The following is a 25,498-nucleotide window of genomic DNA, read 5'->3' as shown; positions in this document are numbered from 1 at the left end:
ATGAATTTGGATTGACTTGGAATTGGCAAAATCATTACAATCTTTAGTACATATTTAGTGAAAAAATGAGAAGGCTTGATGCGCTGTGGAAGAATGCATATAGATATTCCAATGTAATAAAAATAAAAGAAAAAATTGTTACGCGGGAAAAAACGTCAAGACTTTGCTACGTACACACCTCAAAATCCGGTATAAATGACAAAAAATACATAATAAATCGTCTCACAACAACTTTCAATAGTTATTTTGATGAAATTCACCATAATATCATAATTATTGACGATTTAATAAAATGCAACGCAAAAAAATCACATCTAAATATTTTAAGTACAGTTCAGTGAGAATTAACGATAGATTAATGCGAATTTGACTGTTTTATTGGTTTTCTGTATCATTTTTCGCGTTAAATTGATTATTTTGTATTTTTAGAAGTACTATTTTTGCGCGAAAAGCGGGATGAAATCGGCGTAGGCGTTTTTCCGACGCAGCAAAACCTAACCTGAAATAGTTTTAAACTCGGCATAAAACGCATTTAGGGAGTGGAATTTTACCTTTCGACCATCTGAACGTCGTCCAGGAATCTCGGCACGCTTGTTTCCGGGAGTTTTTCATTTGTATCCATCGATGTTATGTATTTATTTGGTTAACTAATTAGCCGAATGCACCTGTGCTAAATTGAAATTGGATTTGTGAATTGAGACGCAAAAATTTAGGCGGGCTGCCAGCTGATTTCTGTGTCGCAGTCTACATACCTACATACTTATCTGGATAATGAGAAGGGGGAGCCACTGTCGAAAACTACCCAATCACAACTCGTAGCTGGCAAAATCTGACTATCGAATGATGTTTTTCAATATGGCGTCCTATGCTAGTTCGTAGTTCCGTTTTTGGCCATTCTCGAGATAAGTTGGTAGGTCTGTGTCTGATTATTATTACCTTGTTGCATATATGGCAACACTTGGACGATATGTACTGCGTGGCAGAGTTGAATTCGAAAAAGATAAAAAGCGAGCGAAAATAGGTAGGTAGGTAAAAGTATTTTTTTATTGACCTACTTTGGAATAATTTGATTAAATACAATCATATATATTGAACAGATAAGACATTATTACAATTAAATTTATTTGAAAGGTATGTCATGGGTATTTTCTCAAACATCGTGGACTTTCTTGGTTTCAGCCGATCATGCTGATTTTATTCAATAAAATAAATAATAAGTACTATAGATAGGTAGGTATTATAATGGTAAGTACCTATCTAAATTATTATTAAAAAATAAATTTGGAATGAAAATGTAGGTACGTATTCATTTTTTTAATGAATACCTAGGTAGATACATTTATTTTGTGCAAATTCGAGCAGTGGTGATTTTACGTTCCTACGTAGAAAACAGTGACAGGTTTGGAAATTCTTTTGGGAAAATGTTGGATAATTAGGTAAGCCACCTTTATAAGATTATAATAATATACCTACCTAGATAGGTACCTACTATTTTGAAAAATAAATGGCTTAATTGACTTTTTACACTCGAAAAATACACATCTCTTTTCATACCTAACTCCAATGAGATTAGGACGAATCATCTGAAAAAAAAATGACAGTGTAACTTTATTGTCGGGTCTGCCTAATGGCATAATCTGATCTAACGCTATTACAATAAAGGTGATATTGCTATAAATTCCTGATGCTTTTTTTTGGGTCTGCCGAATGGTTCCGGTTCAAACGGGTTCGCTCAAATGAACATTGACATTAGAAATACTGCTCTAACGCCATTACAATAAAGGTCATATTGCTATAAATTCCCGATGCGTGATATCGCATAATGGAAATTGCGTGACGTCTACCTATACATGCGAATGCGCGAATTTACTTGCTAGCTACTGTATTGAGTACGTCGTCCATTAATAATGTCATTGCCTAACTCCTATCTATTTTTTGGTGAAGCCCCGCTTCATTTTGCTTCTCCAAGAAAAGGCCAAGGGGTCCATATAAATAATAATTCATTAATTAATTACCTATCTAGGTATGGTGATAATAATAATAAAATTATTAGAAATCCGACAAGTTCCAGAAAAAGTCATTCCTGCTTGTAAATTTGAAAATCTACTCACCAGATCAATAAAATTTATTTGGCCATTATGAAAAACAATGTTAACTGCATTAATAAGTAGATGTAAAAATGTTATCATGGCATGAAAATAAAAAAAATCTTGTAAGTAATTCGTAAGCAGTTTTTTTTTCAAATTATTTTGACTGTCATAGACAATTAATTTATAATAACAAAATTAACGGCAACACCGGATAACCTTATCTTGGCATAGTTTGTCTGTGGTTTTGACATGGACGTCAAACTATTTAGTAGACGACCCTTTTTTTGTTTATATCTCTAATCTGGCGGCAATTAAACGCCCAAAACCGCAATATTCCACGGCGAAATCAAATAATATCCACCATGGCGTCTGCCGAATACGATTTGAACGGCTAAACGCCATTATTGAACGCCCCGAGCGGCGTAATTCATCGCATCGGATACGGCCGATGTACTCGCCGGAATTTGTGCTTACTGCGGTGTTTATGTTGGACCAACTGTCACAATCGTTGTGTTTTTATTGAAAACTATCACAACGCAACGTAGAAAAATCGCGGAATTTACCGTAATCTAGAAATAATATATTGTAAATACAAAGTAGAGAATCTATTATGTTTTTACTCTTTGACCTGTTTATAATGCATGTAGGATGATATATTGTGATGTGTTGCTCTCTATTTAAGACGTTTTCATCAATGCTATATCAATAATAATAGTAAGTAATATTGTATTTACATTATAATAAAAGTTCCCTCGTAAAATTAAAAAATAATCTTATGGTAAACAAAGGAAAGTTTGAATTTTTTCGAATCAAGGTTAGGAACGAAACAGTTGAATACATTGATATTTGATACAGTAATCCATAACGTCAAAGAAAAACTATAAACAAGCCCGTAATTTTTATTTTATAATGTCGAAATCAATTACTTAATTCAACGTATGTTGACAGTAATATAATATTAAAACGCAATAATAAATTGAAGCCACAAGTGGATGAAGGAGTTATGTTAAAAAATTGAGGTGAGGACACCTACATCCACTAGAGAAAATAACAAAATAAAACTAAAACTAAAAAAAGAAAGTATTAACATAGTCCTTTCATCCCTTGCCGTAATGCCAGACCAATGATTATTTTAAGATGTTTTATACATCCATATGAAAGATGGGTACATAACACCTTCATCCACGCAATAAAAAGACTGTCATAAAATGTAACATAACATCTTCATCCACTTGTGTCTTTAATTTTATTTCATGAATAATAAACACGATACGATCAGTCGATGAGAAAATGAAATCCACCAATGGCGATAGGCGTAATAATTTATTGTTTTTATCGTAGCGGTATTTGAGACCCAAAACAAAGCAACCTATACTGTAATCCAGAAATAAGTAAGTAGGTTATGTTGGGTCTTCTCTGTTTATGTTAGTTTTTGTTACTATTACTGCATTTCCTATTGTCAATGTACCATGCTTATTATCAGTCGACAGGGATTCTTGGAGGCGCCTCGTGGTGTCCATATGGTCCAAATTAAGGGGGGGTATGGACGAAGAAGAAGAAGAATAAAATACAATTTTTAATTGTCATTCATTACATAAATTTATCTGACATTCATTTTAATTTGTGCATTTATAAATCTGAATTACGGGCCCTTTTCCCTGAAGCACTGAAGAAGTGCTTAAGTGGTCTTCGCAAATATTAGTTCCTTTGTTATGCATGCCTCATCTATCCTGGCCCAGTACATCTTCCAACGTTTCGCAGCAAATGTGCGTAACAGTGTTCGTTCAGATGCGATTCCTCATTCTGACGTTATGCTGCAGTGTATTTCGAATTGGACCTGCGATAAGATTAAGTCTTTTTTCATAATTGAGGAGCTAAAGCCGTGTACTCATTAGCGAGTTGCAACTGCAACCGCTGTAGATACTGTCAATGATCTCCATGTAACCAATGGCGAGCCACTGTATCCACAGTGTTCATTCTGAGCTGAAACATGTCAGACAAATTGATAGCTAGTGCAGCGTATATTTTTATAGACTTTTTACTCGATAAAGACATCATCCACTATGTTGATGGAGTCACGACATGTATGAAAGAAGAAGCAGTTCATCTTTACTTATGCGGCGGCTAGACGGCAGCGACTTGCCTGCGTGGTATAGACTTTTACAGCACTTTTCGGTTTGCGCGAGCTTCAGTTTTCCCGTCCATACAGACGGGTTTCCCGATACAAACTGGTTTGAAATATCAACACATCAATGGTCATTAAAAGAATTTTACACAAATGAGTCCTACAGATACATTCTTTCATTTCTTTTAAAAGTATTTTTTGTCTTTTGGGTTCAATAGCACTCTATTATTTTTGTAAACGTCGATTAAAAGTAGGCATTTCTCCTCATCCCAATCAGTAGCCATGTTCACGTAAATACAACACCATCAAATTATTTTTACCGTTGCGGCGAATTACGGGTGTCATATTTAATGTCCACGAACAACTGCAAGCCTCCTTTTGATTCGCGGCAAACACTGACAAACGACAGATCTCTGCGGCGCACCTCAAGCTACTCGCAAACTAATTATTTGGCGTCTATACTGGTTAATGTATCTGCAACAGTGTATAAGTGACCAAGTTAAATGAATTAACTTAAGTTTTAAGTATGTGACTGTAAATTCTTCTTCTTCAGGGCGCTACAACCCTAGTCTGTCCGAAGGCGCTCCCCTTCAGTTTTTTTTTTTTTTTTTTACCATGTCCGATCCTAATAGGATCATATGGGCCTCCACAGAGTAGAGGTTTGTATTAACAGATTTTGTTTTTTTACGAGAAATGGATGTCAGCCACTTGCTCAACCTATTAGGTCCATACCCTGACTCACACACAAACTGAAAAACAATATGTGTACTTGCCAGACCCAGGATTCGAACCTGAGACCCACAGCGTGATAGTCCAACGCTTATGCCGCGCGGCCACTTCAGTTTAGGGCGCCCAAAGTCTTTTAACTACTACTCGACAATATCCCTATATCTTTTGCAAGGTCGACTTGGTCTCTGTTTCCGTTCCAACTTCTTGACTGTCGGTCTAGTATGTTTTTATCCCATCCCCATGAATGGATAAGAGACATAAATAAATTAGTATTAGGTATCGATCAATGAAATCATTGAAACTAAGTATGTTTACGGGCTAGTATTGTTGTCTTTACACCGTTAATTTCATTTCAGATTATTTGGTGGAACTCCATTATAGCCGGTTCCTCCGAATATACACACAATGGCTGAAGTACAATCGTCAATAATGGATGGTGGGTTTTAATATATTTGCTGTGTTTCTACATATAGCTAAGCCTGCTCTCACATCTAAACTCGCCTCGTCTGCCGCACAGCCATAAATCAAACCTTCCAACAACGTCGATCCGGTGTTGCATATGAAGACCGAGTACATCTACCTAGCGACAATCGCACGTAGCCTTCGAAACGTATAGATATTTCGATGCGGCGATTGGCGAGCCAGTATAGGAATGACCAATTCGTAGGTGTTTGTATATGTCCTGGCATCTTCGACTCTCAGCCCAAGAATCGTGCAACTTGTTGATTGCAACAGCAGATGTTTTTTTCAAACTAAACTCGCATTCGACCAATCTGCAGAGCTTCATTTGGCAACATGTGTTTTGTGAACAACGATGATGTCACATCAACGTATTCGACACGTTGCAGGCGGACGAGTTTTGATGTGAGAGCCGGCTAAATGGTATATTAAATGGTCGTGTGTATACGGTATCGTACAGTGGTTGCCATGCGCCACGAAACAACCACAGGGAGGTCTTAAAACCTGCTCGATGAGCTCATTTAGTCTTGAGTATGTAACAGCGAAGAACCAAAGACTGAGAAGAGTGGAAGGAGATAGGGGAGGTCTTCATGCATCAGCAGATCGACCCCAGCCTCTTCCTAAGAGGAAACACAAAAAATCGTTGGGTTTCAAGATACTTTTTTTCATAAGAAACGATTCTTTCAAAAGATGTTTAGATATTATATTTTTCTGTGAATTTGTTTATTTGTCTAATGTTATCAGGTAATATTATAGCCCATCACAAAGTTTGCATTGAAATATCTAATATCTGTTTTTTTATACCTACTATATAATATTATGTGGTAGGTATATTATTTAACTATCGATATAGCCAGGGCATTTTTTGTCATGTAACACGATGGAACGGTGTTCCAGCACCCTTTTTCACAGTATTTTTAATTTTTCAAAAGCAATTAGACGAAACAATGTCCGCGCTTACATAATTACATATTTATATAATTCGTCAAATAAAATATGGTATAAAATCTGAACCGGATGAAATGTGGATGCTAAAAAACTATTGCGTTTGATATAATGTGAATGTGAACGCGGATTTTCGCAAACGAATCTAATTACTACCCTGATAAAAGCTTCATTGAAGACCAAAACGGTTTCGGCACTTTTGTTCATCAAACTCGTCGCACCACCTTTGACACTTTTCGATCCTTCGAAATACTTGATCGTCAATATAACCTGTATGGTAATAAATAATTGTTTTCAGACGCCGAAATCAGAATGCGCGAGAGCAGATTGTCTCCGACGCGGCTGACGTCGTCGCCTTCACAGGACAGCCAGGGAGAGCAGGACACGCCCACTGACCTGTCCATGACGGTAAAAATGGAACAGCCCGAGCTCATTATGGACATGGAGGTGGCAGCTGTCGAGGTTGTCACGGCAACCGCGCCACCTCGGAGGGGCAGGGGGAGACCCCGCCTAAACAAGGACGTGCAGCCCAAGAAACCGCCCGCTGAGGGTGAGATTCACCACACGTATTAGTATTATTTGGACACATTACAGGAAAGTAAAATTGTTTGTGGAGGGTCCGTTTTGAAAAAGTATCCATAACATTTTTTTTTATAGATTTGGTGGCGGCGGGAGGCGTGGGGTTAAGAAAATCTACCGGGTGATTTCCACATTTAATTAGCCTCCTAGGTACTAATAGTTTCTCATCTCTGTAATCGCCGACCCTCACACTTTTCCAGGCATATTCCTCATACTCAAACACTCAGCACATTGAGTATGGCCTACATGCCCAAGGTGTTCACCTATGAGTTATTGTATGAGCTGTCGTATTCAAAAATGGCTTTACATTCATAATTATTAAGATTGTAGGTGTTCGTTTATGTCGTCGGCATGGCCGCCACATCCTGAAGTGGGCCCCCCTACCTATCGCTAAAGATAACGGTAGTGTGACGCTCTACAGTAGCGTTTTCCAAATGGTGTACGCGGTAAAATTAATGTTTTATTGTATATTTCAATACATATATCCATTTGAATTACTTATGGAGCTCTTGAGTATTGATATACAATTAAAAATTGTATTTTACAACCCCATAAATTTAAATTTTATTATTATTACTAGTAAAGCAAATTTATGTTTGTTGATCTCACTTATCTGGTCGACTCGCCTCGCCGGGCCCCTCCTGAGCCCAGGCCCCCAGGCTAGAGCTCTGTCAGCCCCACCCTTGTGGGGGCCATGGTCGTTGGCGCTGTTTTTTGTCTTAACCACTTCCCAGTTATATTTTGGTGAGAAAGAGTGTCTAAAAATTGTCAGATATTTTTTTAAACATTTTATAAACAATTTATTAAAAATTTTATTCTTACGTTTGTTTTACTTTTTTTCACATTAAATTAACACATTTTTACAATATTTAAAATTTTATGAAAAATGTCAATATTTTCTTTTAACGTTTTATTATAAATTGTATACATGTTTTTTTACTTTTTATCACAACAGATATGTAGGTTTATGTTTTAAATTTTACGGAAATAATAAAGTCTTTTTGGTATGGTAAATTTTGAAAAATTCAATACACAACCCTACATCACAATCTCGTCTCATTCCGTATTCGTTTGTCGTTTTCATTCATATGTGAGCAGCATACTTTGCATGTCTAGTAGGTCTTTCTTTATTCGCCGTAGATGGTATTGATTGGTAACTAAAATGAAGCTAATAAGTATAAATAATATATACTTATTTTTGACGAACTTACTTCTAAAATGTGTTCAAAAATAACAAAAGTAACTAAATTCAAATAACAATAACATGTGACATACCTAACACAAAAATAACTATGAATGAACAATGAAGTCATTGACTAATCAGGCCCGCTCTACCCAGCAGTAAATAAAGCTTTTATTATGTCATATGGCTCCAGTGGCGAAGGGTGACTTTTGGAAAGAGGTAAGCTGTGGAGATCAGAGAAAAAGAGCACACTTGTCAGGTAACTTACGGGAAATAAGAAGATAATACTTACGATATTACTACTGATGAATAGGTGCACACTAATGACAACGACACACTGGTCATAGGTTTCACCGCTGAATTTGTCAAATTATTTAAATCACTTATGGCAGTAGAATTCCACGCATACTTTCTTTACGAAACAATACGCATCGCCAACAAAAAAGTTTGTTTAATGTATAACTGCCAGTTAAAAACAAATATTTATCATTTATAAATTGTTGTGAAAATGTCTAATATAAGTTTTTTTGCTGTATTCAAATCTAAATGAACCCTTGGAAGGTCAAGCTTTGATAATTTTTAAATGCAATCGTTCGCACATTTTCTACCGGGACACTACACAATTTAATAAATTCTTATATATTTAAAGCACTGGCGAATGATTTCGGTACAATATGAGATAATTTATCCACATTCACAGTAACACAATGAATTTTGTATTATAAAATAAACCTTTACCACCGCTTTGACATGTCAAAATGACATAAACTGTGAATAGCATGTTATGTTTGTCTATGACTGAAGTAACCTAAATAATAATCGCGAATTAATACAATATTTATTTTAAATAACAATTTATAAATTATATGTGATCGAACACAATAGTTATTATTTTTTTTGATCATCCTTATTATTTATTATTTGCTTTTAAAGATAAGCAAAGACAATAAACAAATCAACATTTCGAATAAGCTTGTCTGTTAACGCTTCTGAGTCTCGAACAAAAACCCAGACATGCATGAAGTTGGCAACTGAATTTCGGTAGAAAATTCGGCTTGGATTATCGTTGAAATAATTCTAAAAATAGCACTCACGTTGGACGTTCCGTCATTTATTTTTGATTCGAAACATGACTAAATTAAAAGCTCTACTTATAAATAACGACGATAGATGGCAATCAATATTTTTATTATAACCTACAATGTCCTACAATATAGATATTTATTTATATAAATTAAATACTTGAAAATAGAAGGTAAGCTTTAAATAATCGCTTAGTATGGAGCCTTCGCCACTGTATGGCTCATATATCACTCAAATAGCAGTCAAAACAAATAATAAACTGTGTGACAAGTTGAAATACGATCTTCCCGAATGTAGCTCGTGATAAACATTCCTGTCAAGTTGATAAAAAAAACGCCTGAGTCAGACTTGGGCTAGTCAGTGTGCGAAGAAAACGTGTGCCCGATCATACTCGGGATAAACAGTCAAGTGGTTAAAAATGCCGCATTCTTGCATTTCATAGATTGTCGAGGGGAGTGAGGTCAATCTGTAGAAAAGGCTGTTTAATAAGATTGAAAGTCCTGATGAAGAATAACAAGTAATATTCCATTAACCTAAATGACTTGTATTCTTTCCATTTCTTGAGGGGGTCTGGACTCGAAAACTCCCCCCCCCCTTTTTGTGTGCATGCCTCAATCATTAGACTATGATTAAAATGGTCTAAATGTATTTCCATTATATAATTAATATTCTGATGGACGAACTCATAAAGTTCGGCATTGATGTATGCAGCAGTAAAGAAAGAGTGGAAGGAGCTAGGGGAGGCCTTCATCCAGTAGTGGTCTGACCACACTTAAAACATTGCAGAATCGTCATTGAGTAGTTGTCATACAAAATGTTGTATACCTTTTTCTAGTTATAGTCCAAACTTGGTTTTTGTTCCGTCGTACAAAATTAGGTGTGCGATTTGTACAGATTCGATGCAGATATAGCATTATTTTGATTATTGTTTTTGTTTGTTTTTAGCTGACGTAAAACCCCGCGTGAAGCGACCGTACAAGAAACGCGCCTCCAAGGCGACAGGTGAATCTCGATTTCAAATTATTACTTAGTTTCATTTAAATCAGGACCATACGAATTCACTCAATAGCCACACGAAACTGCACATTTATGATTTGAACATATTGAGAGGTAACTGTGAAAATGGTACATATTATGTTATGGTATCTTAAATCCACGATGGCCAATTAGGGGGGCTAATTAGGTGCCTCCATTTATATCTTTAATTTTCTTTATGGCCAGGATTACATATTTTGTGTAGTGTTCTTGTGTTGTTCTATTGCTTAGTACTTCGTGAGGCTTTTGGAGGTCAATTTCATAATTACGCTGTATCATAATTATGAGTCCTGAGAGTCCATCGCTCCCTTTATAGTATAGGGCAGTCGTTGATGACATGCCACACAGTTTGAGATGTGTTACCGTCACATGGACAACAGTCATCATACCTCAATTTAAATAGATAAGCTCGCACCGCTCCGTGGCCTGTTAGTATCTGTGTGAGTTTGTGTGATATTTTTAAGTTCCTGGCAAGAGTGATGGCACAGTTTATGCTTGGAATAAATTTCTGCATTATTGATCCTGTGGCGGATGTTGTGTATCTGTGGTTCCATAGCTCTATTGTGTCTTCGTTTAGTTTTTGTTTTGCGTAACTTAGAGGAAAGTGTGTATAGGTTACAGGTCTTTTATCTGTTGTGGCTTGTTTAGCCAATATTGAAGGTCCCGGTTTTGACTCCCGAGTTTGGCAAATTCACTTGTGTGTTTGGACCCAGAGTATGGACCTAGTAGGTTGAGCAAGTGGTTAACATCTGTTTTTCGTAAAAAAACCTGTCAATACAACCGTGTGGAGGTTTAAACCAAAATCGGTTCAGATACACGCTATATTTTTGTAAAACCCAATGTCTCAGGAGCTCGGAAGAAGTTCGTTCAGTAGACGCACATTAATATTTTTGTATTTTCAGCCGATCCAGTACCAAAAGCGAAGAGAAAATACGTGCGAAAACCGAAGAATACCACTGTAAGACATTTTATGTATCTTTTGTTTAATTTTATTATCAATTAACAATTTACCCACTGCGAAAATGACGCAAAGCAAGTATGTCTAAGGGCCAAAGCACACTAGAAGCGGCCTACCACCTTGTGGTGTGCTTTGGCCCTAATATTGACAATGTTAGATTGCAAAGTTAAAAATTGTATAACTTTTCAACCATCTGACTTAGCTGCTTGAAATTTTTCAAATTCCGACAGAAATACTATTTATATAACGTGAGTTTTACTAAACTGTTTCTCTCTCTGTTGCCCGTGCAGAATGACAAAAATGCTGACAAAATCAAAGACAAGGAGAAGGAGAGGGAGAGAAAAGAGAAAGAGAAGGAACGGAAGGAGAGAGAGAAGAAGGAAAAGGCGAAAAAGATAAGCGAAAAGAAAGAGAGGCGGAAGAAGGAAGCGGCGGAGAAGAAACCGCGACAGAGGAAACCTAGGAAGACACCCGTCAAGAAAGGTAATGATTATTTACCTATGATAATTTGTGACCGCATAGGAGTCTATAATACTTCCTTTAATTCACATGCTGTTTCCGTGTCCGATCATGGACTGAATTCATCGGCGCCATAGCGACACAAGTCAGATGATTTAGTTGTTGGCAAAGAATATGGACTCTAGATAGAAGGAGTCTTATACGCATTCTGTATTAGGAATGATTGTACTACGTGTGGTTGTATTGGTAACAAGTTCGCTATTTTTCTTCTACTATTGGCATCCCTGAAAACAAAATGGTAACTCGTTTTTTGGTTTGCGTTATTTACGTAATCTACGTACGCATTTCTCGGTGTTTTACGTGATTATACATCTTGAAAACATTGGTCAATGTATTAACTACATTTGTACCTAGTTAACTGCTATACATACCCGTGTGGCACAGCTTCAAGGATTCCGTCGCCGTGATTTAACCTCTATCACCATGCAGCTACAAAAGCAATCTCCACGTTGCATGTCTGATGACAGAGAGTGCAAGATGTGGCCTTGTGCTTGTCCTATGTTCCGATGTTGGAGAGTAACAGGGTTCTGTAAGTATATGTAGGCATACCTAAGAGAAATTCAGTCGAATCCTCACTATTAGACTTTGCTTCAACGAATGACAGGAGAAAGCACGCAATTCTTACGTTATTCTACACTAAACTACGTCTGTGTAAATTCGTTTCATCTATGTGGAATTTATTGATGTCATTGAATAATTATTTTCTGTTTGTCCGTTCCAGTCAAGCAGCTGATCAAGCCTCTGACGCCGGCGATGATAAACGCGAAGCAGAAGAAACTGAACGAGGACGCTCTGTCGGACGGCTCCGAGGACTCGGTGGTCTTCTGCCAGGAGTTCCGGCCGCCCGACCTCAATTACCACGCGCCTGCCAGACTGCCTTTTATGCCACACCGGGATAATATCTACCCTGATTCCATACGAGGTTAGTAAAGTTGCTTTCTCGCTATATGATGTATGGTTGGTAACTGAATACCACGTAGCGTACTGTGTCTAAGCACATTCCGTCTGTATTAACTATGAAATGTGCGCAATTTGTAATATCAGTAGATTCATGGCGCTGAATTGCGAAGAACTATTGATATTGTGTCCTATCACCGCCATCTTTAGATTAATAAAGCCTGAGCATAACTTTTTGCACAAGCAACGAGTGGTCCACTACCATACTATTTATTGATAACGTACTTGCAAGCAGAGTTTGAGTTTGGTATTCTATAATGACTGAAGAGTATAAATAAGTTATTGGTTATTGTGGTTTAGAATCGACTGTCACATTGACAAACGTCCTAGTGTATTATGATATTATGATACTTTGATCGTCACTTCCAATTATTAATAACACATAACCACTAAATCAGATGAACTCCAAGGTCTCCAAGATACGTTAAAATAATCTGAAACTAAGAATACTCCGACAAGTGAACGAGACAGACGCAGTATGAGCACTCTATAGGCAATGGCAGGCAATGACAGGTCATCCATAGACAACCCGAGGGGCGAAAAGTAGGACCAGTCGTGTAATGTATCGGCTTCCTTCTTCAGTAGGCAAATGGTCCTATGCATTTGATTCTCCTTTCGTATTATTATTATTTTTGATCAATATACATATTTTAATAAAAAGTTTGCACAATGTGTTCTTAGCGGACAAATTTGCAAAATTGTCGTTCTACTTTGCAGCCCCCAGCAGAAGCCCTGCATTTTGGGAAGCACTGATGAAATGCATAAGGGATTTGCTAACAGGGGGGCGTATAAAATGGTGATTTTATAGGGTTGTAGAAAATGTGATACCACAAAACCAAAAATTTGTTTTTAACAGTTAGTTGGTGGAGGGGAGTCCAAAAATGAGACGTAATTTAGATAGGGGCAAAAAAATATGCGACAAAGTGTGACGATAGGGGAGGTGGGACAAAAAAGTCATATTTTAAGGACAGCACCTAAGGGTGAATTTGGTTTGGAAGATATTTGTGTCATTGTGATACCTTATTTTTTCTCATAATACCATACACTCACATCATACATTCAATAAAATGTTAGATATTGATTTATTTGTGAGCATTTTTTACAGCGGAGAACAATCTTTCGGCGATCAACCTGCCGCACACCGGCAAATCAAAATCGAAACCGTCGGGACGAGAGTCGCCAATCGTCAGCCGCCTCGAAGACTCCAGCTCGGGCAACAGCAATTCCAGCAGCAACTCGGACAGCAGCGACAGTGATTCCAGTGATTCTACAGACGACGATGATGAAGCCCGGCCCATGAGCGACGAGGAGATACGAAAGGTGCCGACAGTGGACAGGCTGACCAGTGTTGCTCCATTCAACGGAATCGGCAGTCGATTGAGGTTGGTGAATAACATAGCTAGTGTGTTGCTCTTAACCCATAGACGACCAAACATGAGAAATTCCAGTCTTCGAAAAGGTTTTGTCATGTCATGTTTTTTTACTTAACGGTATAACGGACGAAATATCCGGTCAAATGTGAACATTATTATTAATAACATCCTGTTATGTTATACATATTAAAATCAAAAGTGTCACCGTTTGTAAACAATGTTCTGCTCACGATAATCAACAAGCTTGATTTTGTTACCCGTTGAACATGTCCATGTGGTGGAGAAATATAGGATGCAAATCATATCCTCTGGGAATGTCCTAAAATGTGCACAGAAACGGAAGAGCTGCTTAAGTCGGTTCAACCAGTTGTTGGGCCCATCGGACTGTCCGACCTGACCAGTCTTGAATTTAGAAAATTTGTAGCATGAAGATCTCTTCGCTTAGATTGTTCGGCAGTTTCGTATTAGCTTTTGTTATTTCTCTCCCATAGGCAATGACATTAATATGGACGAAGCATCTGGAAAATAAAATGACACTCACTTTGTGTCGGGTCTGCCGGATGGCGAAATTCATATTTTAATATCAGTATCCTACGCTCAAATGAACATTCTGCTTGCAAGCGGTCTGGCGACACCGCTGGGTCTGCCCATACAAAATTTCTGACTGTCAAGTTTCGACTCCGCCGTTATTGTTGTGTTACAAAATGCCAATGTGCCTAGTTAAAAAATGTAAAAAAAAATCTACTAAGCACTCCAAGAAAGATAGGATATCACTTTTCATGTGTTAGTATTATTTATTATTGATAAAATGCCATTTTAAGATATTGATGAATGTTTATTCAATGCAATTGAATGACAGAAACCATTGTTCAGACGCCTGTGATGCACTAGGCTCACATGCGTCTAATCTCCGAGAAGTCGTAAGTAACCTAGAATCTGTTTCTAACGTAATGAGTAATGACACTAATACTCCATTACAATAAAGGTTATATTACTATAAATTCTCGAAGCTTGTATCGCATAATGGAAATGGATACGTCATATGGTCACGTGACGTCTACCTATACATCTGTAAATGACTTTAATGCACAATTTCTCGTGCGCGCCGATATGAAGTGAGTTGTCCATTTAATGTCATTGCCCATAGGTATTCATCCAAGTCATACATGGAATGTCCTTCTATGTAGATGGAGCCTAAATGTATGTCTTTCCGTTGCAGTGCGTCTCCCGATCATTCGCAATCCTCGTCAGACACGGATTCGGCTTCATCGTCGGCGCGGATGGAAGGCAGAGACAGAGGCGGTCAGAAGAACGGCACGTACCGCAGCACCACCCCGCCGCGGTCTCCGTCGTCTGCATCGTCGGAAAACGCCGATAAAACCTTCCAGTGTCACACCTGCCGGAAGTGGTTTTCTTCGACTGTTACACTCAGGTACTTTTGTTACTATTTTAAACGAGGACTATTTGTCTCCAAATGTCATGTAAGTACACTGATCTACCGTATTGTATCAAAATTAGGGTCTTCAAACAATAGTTGCCAAACTATATTATATTTCTGTATCTAATGGTACGTTTACATTTGACACTAATATCGTCATATTTATGTATGACACCATATTCACTTAAGTGTAAACAGTAAGTATATTTGTATCTGCCACTTATTTTGCGTGTGTCGACTCTCACCTACCACTTATTCAATCTACTTATATACGCAAATGTAAACACCGCGTTTTCGACAAGTTCGAACTTGGAGCGATATATCACCGAAGTTGGACCACCGTCTACTTTTATGTCAAGTACCTGACACAATATTCGTAGTTTGACAGGTACCTAGTGAATTGCATATGTATATTTCTAAAACAACGGACAATCAATAATCATAGGTACACCATGAATGTATGCCCAACGTTTACGTTAATAAATGTACTGTAGCGATCTGTCAAAAATCATAGACAATGAGAAATAAATCGGATGTGCCGTGTTCTATGGATTTTGTTCGAAAATAAAATATCGCTTGTTCTCGGCACATACGATTAATTCTGATGCACTCTGTGAAGAAAAAATGCGCTTCAAATGGTATTACCTAATTCATTTTGGCCCACACCTCTACTCGTATTAGGTACGATAATATTATATTGAATATGCAATGACGATCAAGTGCTAGATATCGCAATGTTACTGTTAATCGTTCTTCTACGCATTTCTGAATTGTGTGTCTTGTTTTTTGGCAAAAGGTCCAATCTTGCAAACTAAAGTTCACAAATTGAGTTGGATCTTCGATTTTAAACTCTGACATTAAACGGAAGGCACCTAGTTCTTTTCGTCGCTGAATCCATTCCCGCACCCATCTAGACCATTTTTTCCTCCTTTTTGTTGCCAAAAGACTTAAAATAATAACACTCGCTGCTTTCTTTTTTAACATTCCCATATTGACAACTGACATAACGTTTTTGAGAAGTATACAAAATAAGTGTCCGAATAAATTACAATATCATATGTAAACACCGCATATATTTATTCCAATGTTGCCATTGAATAAAGTGTCGAGACTTTATTTCAACGAGAAGTATACCAGAATTTTATGTCAGATCCATGCAGGTGTAAACAGTAAATGAAATTTTATGTCCGACACATAAAATAAGTATAATGGTATAAGTGTCAGATGTAAACGTACCATAATGGTACGTTTACATTTGACATTTATATTGTCATATTTATGTATGACACCATATTCACCAAGTGTAAACAGTAATTATATTTGTACCAGCCACTTATTTTGCGTGTGTCGACACTCACCTGTCACTTATTCAATCTACTTATATACGCAAATGTAAACACCGCGTATTCGACAATTCCGAACTTGCCGCGATATATCACCGAAGTTGGACTCCCGTCTACTTTTATATCAAGTACCTGACACATTATTCGTAGTTTGACAGGTACCTAGTGAATTGCATAGGTATATTTCTAAAACAACGGACAATCAATTAACACCATGAATGTATGCCCGACGTTTACGTTAATAAATGTACTGTAGCGATCTGTCAAAAATCATAGACAGTGAGAAATAAATCGGATGTGCCGTGTTCTATGGATTTTGTTCGAAAATAAAATATCGCTTTTTCTCGGCACATACGATTAATTCTGATGCACTCTGTGAAGAAAAAATGCGCTTCAAATGGTATTACCTAATTCATTTTGGCCCACACCTGCACTCGTATTAGGTACGATAATATTATATTGAATATGCAATGACGATCAAGTGCTAGATATCGCAATGTTACTGTTAATCGTTCTTCTACACTTATGGCATTTCTAAATTGTGTGTCTTGTTTTTTGGCAAAAGGTCCAATCTTGCAAACTAAAGTTCACAAATTGAGTTGGATCTTCGATTTTAAACTCTGACATTAAACGGAAGGCACCTAGTTCTTCTCGTCGCTGAATCCATTCCCGCACCCATATAGACCATTTTTTTCTCCTTTTTGTTGCCAAAAGACTTAAAATAATAACACTCGCTGCTTTCTTTTTTAACATTCCCATATTGACAACTGACATAACGTTTTTGAGAAGTATACAAAATAAGTGTCCGAATAAATTACAATATCATATGTAAACACCGCATATATTTTTTCCAATGTTGCCATTGAATAAAGTGTCGAGACTTTATTTCAACGAGAAGTATACCAGAATTTTATGTCAGATCCATGCAGGTGTAAACAGTAAGTGAAATTTTATGTCAGACACATAAAATAAGTATAACGGTATAAGTGTCAGATGTAAATGTACCATAAGATAACTCCAGTGTGTTACGCAAGTCAGTAGTGAAGGATGGAGGTAGGTTGTTAAGATCTGTCATAAATAGAGCACATTAAACTTTGTTAGTCACATGTATTTGTTTTTATTGAACTCTGACTACAATTTACAGATGGTATTGGCTAGTTTTTAAAAAACAATTAAACCCTGCCTAACCAAACCATAATAGTTTTGGTATACTTGGGCGATACGACAAAATTGGGCACAAATTTTCACCTGTTTTCGTTGGATTAAGAATACATTTTACACATCGTCTCTGTTCTGGCAGAACACACTAATTGTAGAATACTAGGTTTGAGTAATTTGACTTTGAAGTTGTTAAAATTTTTGAAATGGTCTATCATGTGAGTTTATTAAGTAATCGTAAAAAGGATGACTTTAAAATAAAGTCTGTTTATTTATTAAGAAGGTTTTCAAAGTTTAAAATAAGGAACATTTTGGTATAACTATCTCAATATGTCATTTTTTCGAATGAGTGTCTTCTGCCAGAGCAGTGACGACATATTGTCAGTTAATTTTTTAAAATTCAGTGAGCCCTGCCTGAACCAAACTATATTAGATAGAAAATATTATTCTATCTATAAAATATCTAATGTTATGTATGATTTAATTGCGTAATTTTAGATATTTTATAGATATAATATGAATATTTTTTGACTGTTATCTATTATGGCTCGGTTTTCGCAGGGTTTAATTGAATTTTTAAAACTAACCAACACCATCTGTAAATTGTAGTCTTATAATTATTTCAATGAAAACAAATACGTATGACTGACGGGTTTGGGTCGAAATCCCGAAGGCCGGAATCCCGAAGGCCGAAATCCCGAATGGCCGAAATCCCGAATGGCCGAAATCCCGAAAGCCGAAATCCCAAAAGCTGAAATCCCGAAAGCCGAAATCCCGAATACCAAAATACCGAACGCTGAAATCCCGAATGGCCAAAATCCCGAAGGCCGAAATCCCGAAAAATAAAAAAATACAAACATCAATAATTGCGCAATCTTGAATTGCGCAATTTCTACAAGAGAGACAAAAGTCCATTTTTTCTGGAAATATGAAAAACGAAAAATAAAAAAATACAAACACCAGTAGTTGCGCAATCTTGAATTGCGAACAAAATCCATTTGTTCTACAAAATTGTCTCTCCTGCAAAAAATTGCGCAATCCGCAAAACCTATTTTCCGCAAAAATGGGCTTTGCCTTTCTTACAAAAATTGCGCAATTCAATATTGCGCAATTGTTGGTGTTTGTATTTTTTATTTTTCGTTTTTCATATTTCCAGAAAAAATGGGCTTTTGTCTCTCTTGTAAAAATTGCGCAATTATTGATGTTTGTATTTTTTTTTATTTTTCGGGATTTCGGCCTTCGGGATTCCGGCCATTCGGGATTCCGGCCATTCGGGATTTCGGCCATTCGGGATTTCGGCCATTCGGGATTTCAGCGTTCGGGATTTCAGCGTTCGGGATTTCGGTATTCGGGATTTCGGGATTTAGCCTTTCGGGATTTCGGCCATTCGGGATTTCGGCCATTCGGGATTTCGGCCATTCGGGATTTCGGCCATTCGGGATTTCAGCATTCGGGATTTCGGCCTTCGGGATTTTGTCCGGCACCCATGACTGACAGAACGGTTATCTGAAATAACTTATTTGATTTAATCGCAATTATAATTTGTTGAAAATGTTTTACATTGTCAATGACACTTGACAGCTCGCATACTTGTAAGGCAGTGATTTCCAATTGCGTGTTAGGAATGATCATTCGTAAAAGCCACAAGTTGAAACAAATTTGATAGTAGAATGAAAAGGTTTAACGTAACCTATTTTTAAACAAGTAATGTTCACCCCCTACTATGCACTATTCCATCAAGATTTTCACCTACAGCAATAAAATAACTGTTTACTTTTGGACAAAAAATCTTGAAGACGGTGTTTTTGTCTATTGAAACGTGAAAAAAGGGCTGTTACGCGTCACCTTACCTCAGTACGTCACTGTGTATCGTGTTAGATGTTTATTTTATAATTTTTCTCTCCAGATTTTAATGTTTATAGGCCAGGTAGGGGCTCTTTAAGTTTCTAGAAAATGTGCCAACAACAATAAGGCAACCACTATCACTTGAAGCGCGGTGGCAGCGCTATAAACATAACATATAAGCGTGCATAAGTTCGATAGTTTTGTTAGATAATATGACATAGTTAGAGTGACGCCGAGCGAGAGAAAACGATGCAATAGGCTTCATGTAAGAGCAGTCGGAAATAATAACGGTGACAATAATTAAATTTACCCTATGTAATTTGTGCGCAGTAGACGAAATCGTAATCTGCGCAATTTTACGGTTAGGTTGTTCCACTATCGTATTACGTGGTATTAGTTTCGCAAATCACCCCATTTTAAGTTATATTTGCTGGCCTCTACCTAATTAAACTGTAAATTAGTAAAAATACACAATATTATATGATTTTTCATTATCCTAATAGATTCATGTTTTCGGACTGAGTTGGATGCGAAAAGCACAGGCCCGGACGCAGTGGCCGGAAATGGGAGAGGAACCAGAGAGGTTGGAAATCTGTGTAACTAGAACTGACACAGCAAAGAGAGATTGTCTAGTTCCTTTTCAAACTCGAATTTCGTTCATTCGGCGTCCTCTGTAAATGGTTCGTTTTATTGTTGTCTTTTCAGAATTCACAAAAGAAGCCACGTGGCGCGGTCAGGCAACGGTTCATCCGGGGCACTGTCCAGCAGCGGAGGGCAGCGGTCTTCACGCAGGTACGAGTGTGACTGCTGCGATGCGACTTTCACACGGCGCGAGAGGCTCGAACAACACAGGTAACATTCATATAATATATATTTTTATTTATTTTATTGAATCTAATAGACCAGTAGGGAACGGAATTTAGTCGTAGCGTCTTACCCACCATACTGTCTGCATTCTGGAAATAATTATTAATTTACAGATGACAGATGATTTACTACTGCGGCTAATATTATTTCCATATAATTCTCACTATAGGATGTCGACAGTCAGAATGTATATTTGTAAAATTAAAATGATATGTTCTATTCTCTTCTTGGTCGTTCTCTCAATGCTGAGGATCGTGACCACCATGGAATGTTGTCTTTTTTGAACGACCAAGACTTTCCACACCCCTCTCGAGCATCTGCTTTTCTCACGACTGCCCCCAGTCAGTTCCTTCAATCAATCACTCCAGCGCGTCGGCGCTCTTCTTCTGCCTCACCTTTCCTGGAGGCTACCCATATCCACTAGTTTCCAAGTTATCCGGTCTACACCGAATAATATGTCCAAAACACTGCAGAATGCATCCCATTATCTCTCGTCTCTGGATGATCGATTGGTTCGTCCTGTGCTCTGTCCAATAAATACGAAGCATTCAGTGCCAACACCACATTTCGAAGGCATCATTTGCCTTCCGCTCCCTTGCTTACAGAAATAAAAATATGGAGAACACTATTGTTTGCAGAAGCATCATTTTATGGCAATTGGAATTCCCCGATCCTTCCATATAAGACGTGTCATCGTATTTTTTGAAATTTGTATGCGGCTTCTATCTCTGCTTTATATCCGCCTTTTCCACTAATGGTTGATCCGAGATATATAAACTCGTCCACTGTTTCTGAGCTTCGTAGAATGCTTGCGGCTGGTAGAAGGTTAGTCCGATCGGTAACCATTAATTTAATATGGAGGCCGTATTTACGACTCTCTTCCTCTACCCGGTGTAGCAGCTCTGCAAGTTTTCTTTCATCAGCAGCGATTAGCATGGTATCATGTGCGAATCTTAAGTTGTACATATATTGTACTTTTAATATATGAAAATCATAGAACTTGCTTGAACCTTTTGATATTTGACATTACAAAATCATTGTTAATTTTAAAATGAATGAAAACACTATTCAATTCTAGGCAAAGTCTTTATGAAACAACTTGTATGGAATCGTAAGTAACTTTTAAATATATTATTCAATACGTAATTAATACAATTTCTATATACTATTTGATGTTAAAATGGCTACGAATGAATGCGATCGCGGCATAGTATTAGCCGACTCACACTTCAAAAGTCGTCTCGTCTGCAATATGTGATATCATCATTATTCGCAAAACACACGTTGCTAAAAGGTGATCCGCACATTGGTGGACTGCGACTTTTTAGTTTGAAAGAACTGCTACAGTGCTGCTAGCAACAAATCGTATGCGTCTTGTGCTGCGAGTCGAAGGCACCAGAACGCATATGCACACCTACAATTTGGTCATTCCTATACCAGCTCACCGGTAGCCGCATCCAAATATATATACGTTTCGAGGAGTTACGCGCGACTGTCACTAGGTGCCTATGTACGCGGCGGTCTGCATATGCAACATCGAAACGACGTTCCTAGAAGATTTGATTTATGGCTGTGCGGAAGACGAGGCGAGTTTAGATGTGAGAGCCGGCTTAGTGGTCACTTAAAAAACTGTGTAAAATGATTCACAAGAAACTTCCGCGATTCGAAGACCGGTGGAATATAGATATCATTTGTCATGGATTCAATCATGATTTGGCACACTCGCAGCAGGTTCGAATGATGCTATTGACCCATGTCTGATAAAGTCTGATTGGTATAATTTTCTCTATGTGAATTTTTTGTGGACGTGTCAGTGTATTGTGATTGGTTGTATGCAGATGTGAGATGCACTCGGGCGCCCTGACGGAGCGCTGCGAGGTGTGCGGGCGAGGCTTTGAAGATGAAGAGCAACAGCGGAGACACACCGCCCTGCACACGCCTGATGAGAGAGCCGGTAACTATATCTTTTCGTTATCGAAATAAAACCTTTTTATGCGTGATTCCTGGGATGAAGAATCCTACTGGTCTGTGACGAAAAACAATCATGGCAGGATTGAATCGTAAACCTTCCGATTAACAAGTGCGTTTTTTGCCAATGTGCTATTCTGTCCTTTGCGTAAGAGACAATCTTTATGTACATGGAGATGTTGACATTCTCCAGACCATCCATAGACTGAAACCGCATGTGGTTTTAAACAGTGTACCTACCGTACTAAACTTATGATTTCTGTTCATGGAAATATATTTTTATATGTTACCACACCAAACTGTTCATTTTTGTCGATGTAAAGGAAGATAATGGTGGTCACAGCATCCGGCGGGACCAGGATTGATTTCAATGTCTATGTGGAGTTTAATTAAATTAACGCTCGTGTTGCAGGACGGTGCGGAGAATGTGGCGAGGTGGTCAACGGCTGGGAGGAACTGCGGCGGCATAGGGCGGCGCACGCTCCTGCCGCCGCCCACGCCTGCCCCCTGTGCCGGAAAGCTTTCACCTATCCCCACTCGCTCTCCAGGTATGTCACGTCATATTGTTAGGAAATATACAATTATTACACCTGAGAAACATATCATTATTATTCAATTGGATTTATTTAATATTAGGTGAAAAGCAAGAACATATGAATTAATATCGTCCTATTAATTATCAGAAATTTTATGCGGGCATCTATAATTTAACGAAACTTGATTAGCACTTCAATTGCTCGAATATTAGGTACGGAATTTTTCTCTTAAATCTGAAGTAAATTGAGATTTTACTATACATAAGTATAAGATAACACCCACGATGGCTGAACGGCTCACCCATCTTCACAAGTTAGCTACTGCAGACTTCACATCAGGGAACTCAGAAATAATGGGAACTGAAATATCTACGATCTCGAGTAAGGAAGAATACGGAATAAATTTAAACACGTGTCAAGAATACGTTATACGTTGAATACTGACAACTGCTCCCGGTTTATACATTTACGCTCATTTAATATTGCTGTATTACACACACTATTGCACGTGCATAATGCATGTTTTATTTTTGTAGGACACTCACACATTCAAAACCCTGCATCAGCATGTGGCGTATTGAACATAGCCTATCGGTATTCTATTTATTATCTGTTCTGTCCTATGGCCGAGTGGTTTATACGTCGGCTTATAATGTCGTGGGTCCCAGGTTTGAATCCTGGGTCTGGCAAATACACGTATTATCTTTTAATTTGTGTTTTCAGTCGAAGTATGGACCTGATAGGTTGAGCAAGTGGCTAAAATCCATTTCTCGTAAAAACAGAAATCTGTTAATACAGACCTCCACTCTGTGAAGGCCCATAATACGATCCTATTAGGATCAGACATGGTCAAAAGAAGAAAGAAAGAAGTATGACTATGCATCCGGCGCCTAGATGTGAATCACCCTTAATAGAGGAAGATTGTCATCCACGTCTCGGGTTATTTCAATATAATCTTTTGTCGTTTTGCAGACACCTGTCGAACCACTCGAAGGCGGTGTACAAATGTGTGGTGTGCAAGACATCGTTCTCGGACGCGGACTCCCTGGCGAAGCATCTCAACAGCCATCTTGACCGATACAAGCAGCTCAAGACATAACGACACTCCTCGCCGCCCCGACGACTCGCCCCCGGAAGCCGCACCGACGCGTTGATCTGCCGGTTATCTTCGTTACTGATGACTTTTGGTTGCGCCTGACGCAGGTCGGTGGCTAGAATTCGCCGATCGCAATCGGTGGGTCAGGATCAATCGGATTGTGTCCGTTGTGCGTCCACAGGTCAATCGACGTATCCGCAAAGACAACTACTAGTGAAAGCCTAAGATAACAATTATCGCAGAAAATACATTGACGACAATCAATTCATTTGAAGCAAACTATACTTTTTTCCTTTGCAAGCATGTCAACAATCAATCTATCAATTGTATAGACTAGGTTTTGTGAAAATTCTCTTATCGTCAGATAACTGCGTCAATTGAAAGATTGTTGAAAATAAATATTAAAAAATTTATGTAACACTGGCGAAGGGTGGAGGTAGGCTGTGGAGATCCGACATAAACAGTGCACACCAAACTTAGTCAGTCATACTTGTTTGTTTTCATTGAACTAATAAAACAAATAAGTATTGCAGATGGTAAAATTCAAATAAATGCTGCCTAACCCAAACCATAAGACAAAATAATAAAAAATTATTCATGATTTAATGGTATGGCATTTTTTGAGGCAGGGTTTCATTGAATTTTAAAAACCAACAAAACATCATCTACAATTTGTGCACTGTTTACGTTGGATCTCAACAGCCTACCTCCATCCTTCGCCGCTGGTAAATAGGTACCTAACGAATTTGCAGACAATGACTAAAAAATGTGAAATGGGACAGCATTTTAAGTCTGCTTAAGGGCGTCACTGAGTGTCGTTGATTTACTTTCTGAGACGATTGTTACCTTTGCGTTGATGAGTAGTCGTCAGTATCGATATATATATATCGGTAAATCTGTAGATGCGCAGTGTACCCAAGTAAATTGAGAGATCATAGTAATATATCCTTGTGGGAATAAATTAAAACGCAATAATCTGCCTTAGAGAGTCATCGATAATGTTTAAGTTTGCATGCGGTTGAAGATGTACTAAATGTTACACAATATTATATTGACAGTTTTTTTTTGCTCTGCCACCCGCTGTTGAGGCTGTCCTAGTGCGTATAAGTGGCGAGGGGTGGAGGTAGGCTGTTAAGATTCGACTTAAATATTGCACACTAAACCTTGCCAGCCGTACTTATTTGTTTTCATTGAACTGATAATACAATTTGC

At 37.9% G+C, this 25,498-nt stretch overlaps 2 protein-coding genes across 4 annotated transcripts in view; one reads left to right on the top strand and one right to left on the bottom strand.

Annotated features, from left to right (window-relative positions):
- Positions 1–703, bottom strand: part of Skp2 (S-phase kinase-associated protein 2) — a 32,394-nt gene extending 31,691 nt beyond the window's left edge. For both annotated transcript variants that reach the window (XM_085940435.1, XM_085940437.1), the window contains exon 1: positions 552–703. In XM_085940435.1, coding sequence (XP_085796561.1) covers positions 552–622 — 71 coding nt within the window. In that variant the 5' untranslated portion in view covers positions 623–703. The remainder of the gene's footprint in view (positions 1–551) is intronic.
- Positions 704–2,317: 1,614 nt separating this feature from the next.
- LOC147076741 (uncharacterized) lies at positions 2,318–24,863 on the top strand. 2 transcript variants are annotated; one of them, XM_085940443.1, is made up of 13 exons: positions 2,318–2,804; positions 5,301–5,380; positions 6,647–6,898; positions 10,139–10,195; positions 11,131–11,186; positions 11,477–11,669; positions 12,427–12,627; positions 13,768–14,044; positions 15,255–15,467; positions 20,525–20,671; positions 22,525–22,640; positions 23,067–23,202; positions 24,163–24,863. In XM_085940443.1, the coding sequence occupies exons 2-13, from the start codon at positions 5,350–5,352 to the stop codon at positions 24,287–24,289; spliced, it is 1,806 nt and encodes a 601-aa protein (XP_085796569.1). In that variant the 5' UTR covers positions 2,318–2,804; positions 5,301–5,349; the 3' UTR covers positions 24,290–24,863. The 2 variants fall into 2 exon arrangements, with proteins under 2 accessions (XP_085796569.1, XP_085796571.1); XM_085940445.1 differs by having other exon boundaries at positions 2,318–4,808; positions 5,058–5,380.
- The last annotated feature ends 635 nt before the right edge of the window (positions 24,864–25,498 follow it).

This window comes from Rhyacophila brunnea, unplaced genomic scaffold (assembly GCF_057557595.1).
Source record: "Rhyacophila brunnea isolate RB1 unplaced genomic scaffold, BYU_Rbru_1.0 scaffold_13, whole genome shotgun sequence".
NCBI lineage: Eukaryota > Metazoa > Arthropoda > Insecta > Trichoptera > Rhyacophilidae > Rhyacophila > Rhyacophila brunnea.
The sequence above is the reverse complement of the archived record's forward strand: the minus strand, read 5'-3'. Positions and strand labels throughout refer to the sequence as shown.

Bases quoted from the DNA above. Each gene is read 5' to 3' on its own strand.
- LOC147076741 (XM_085940443.1), top strand. From the start codon at position 5,350: ATGGCTGAAGTACAATCGTCAATAATGGATG. The intron at 5,381-6,646 runs GTGGGTTTTAAT...AATTGTTTTCAG, and splicing joins ACAATCGTCAATAATGGATG to ACGCCGAAATCAGAATGCGC. The intron at 20,672-22,524 runs GTAACATTCATA...GGTTGTATGCAG, and splicing joins GAGAGGCTCGAACAACACAG to ATGTGAGATGCACTCGGGCG.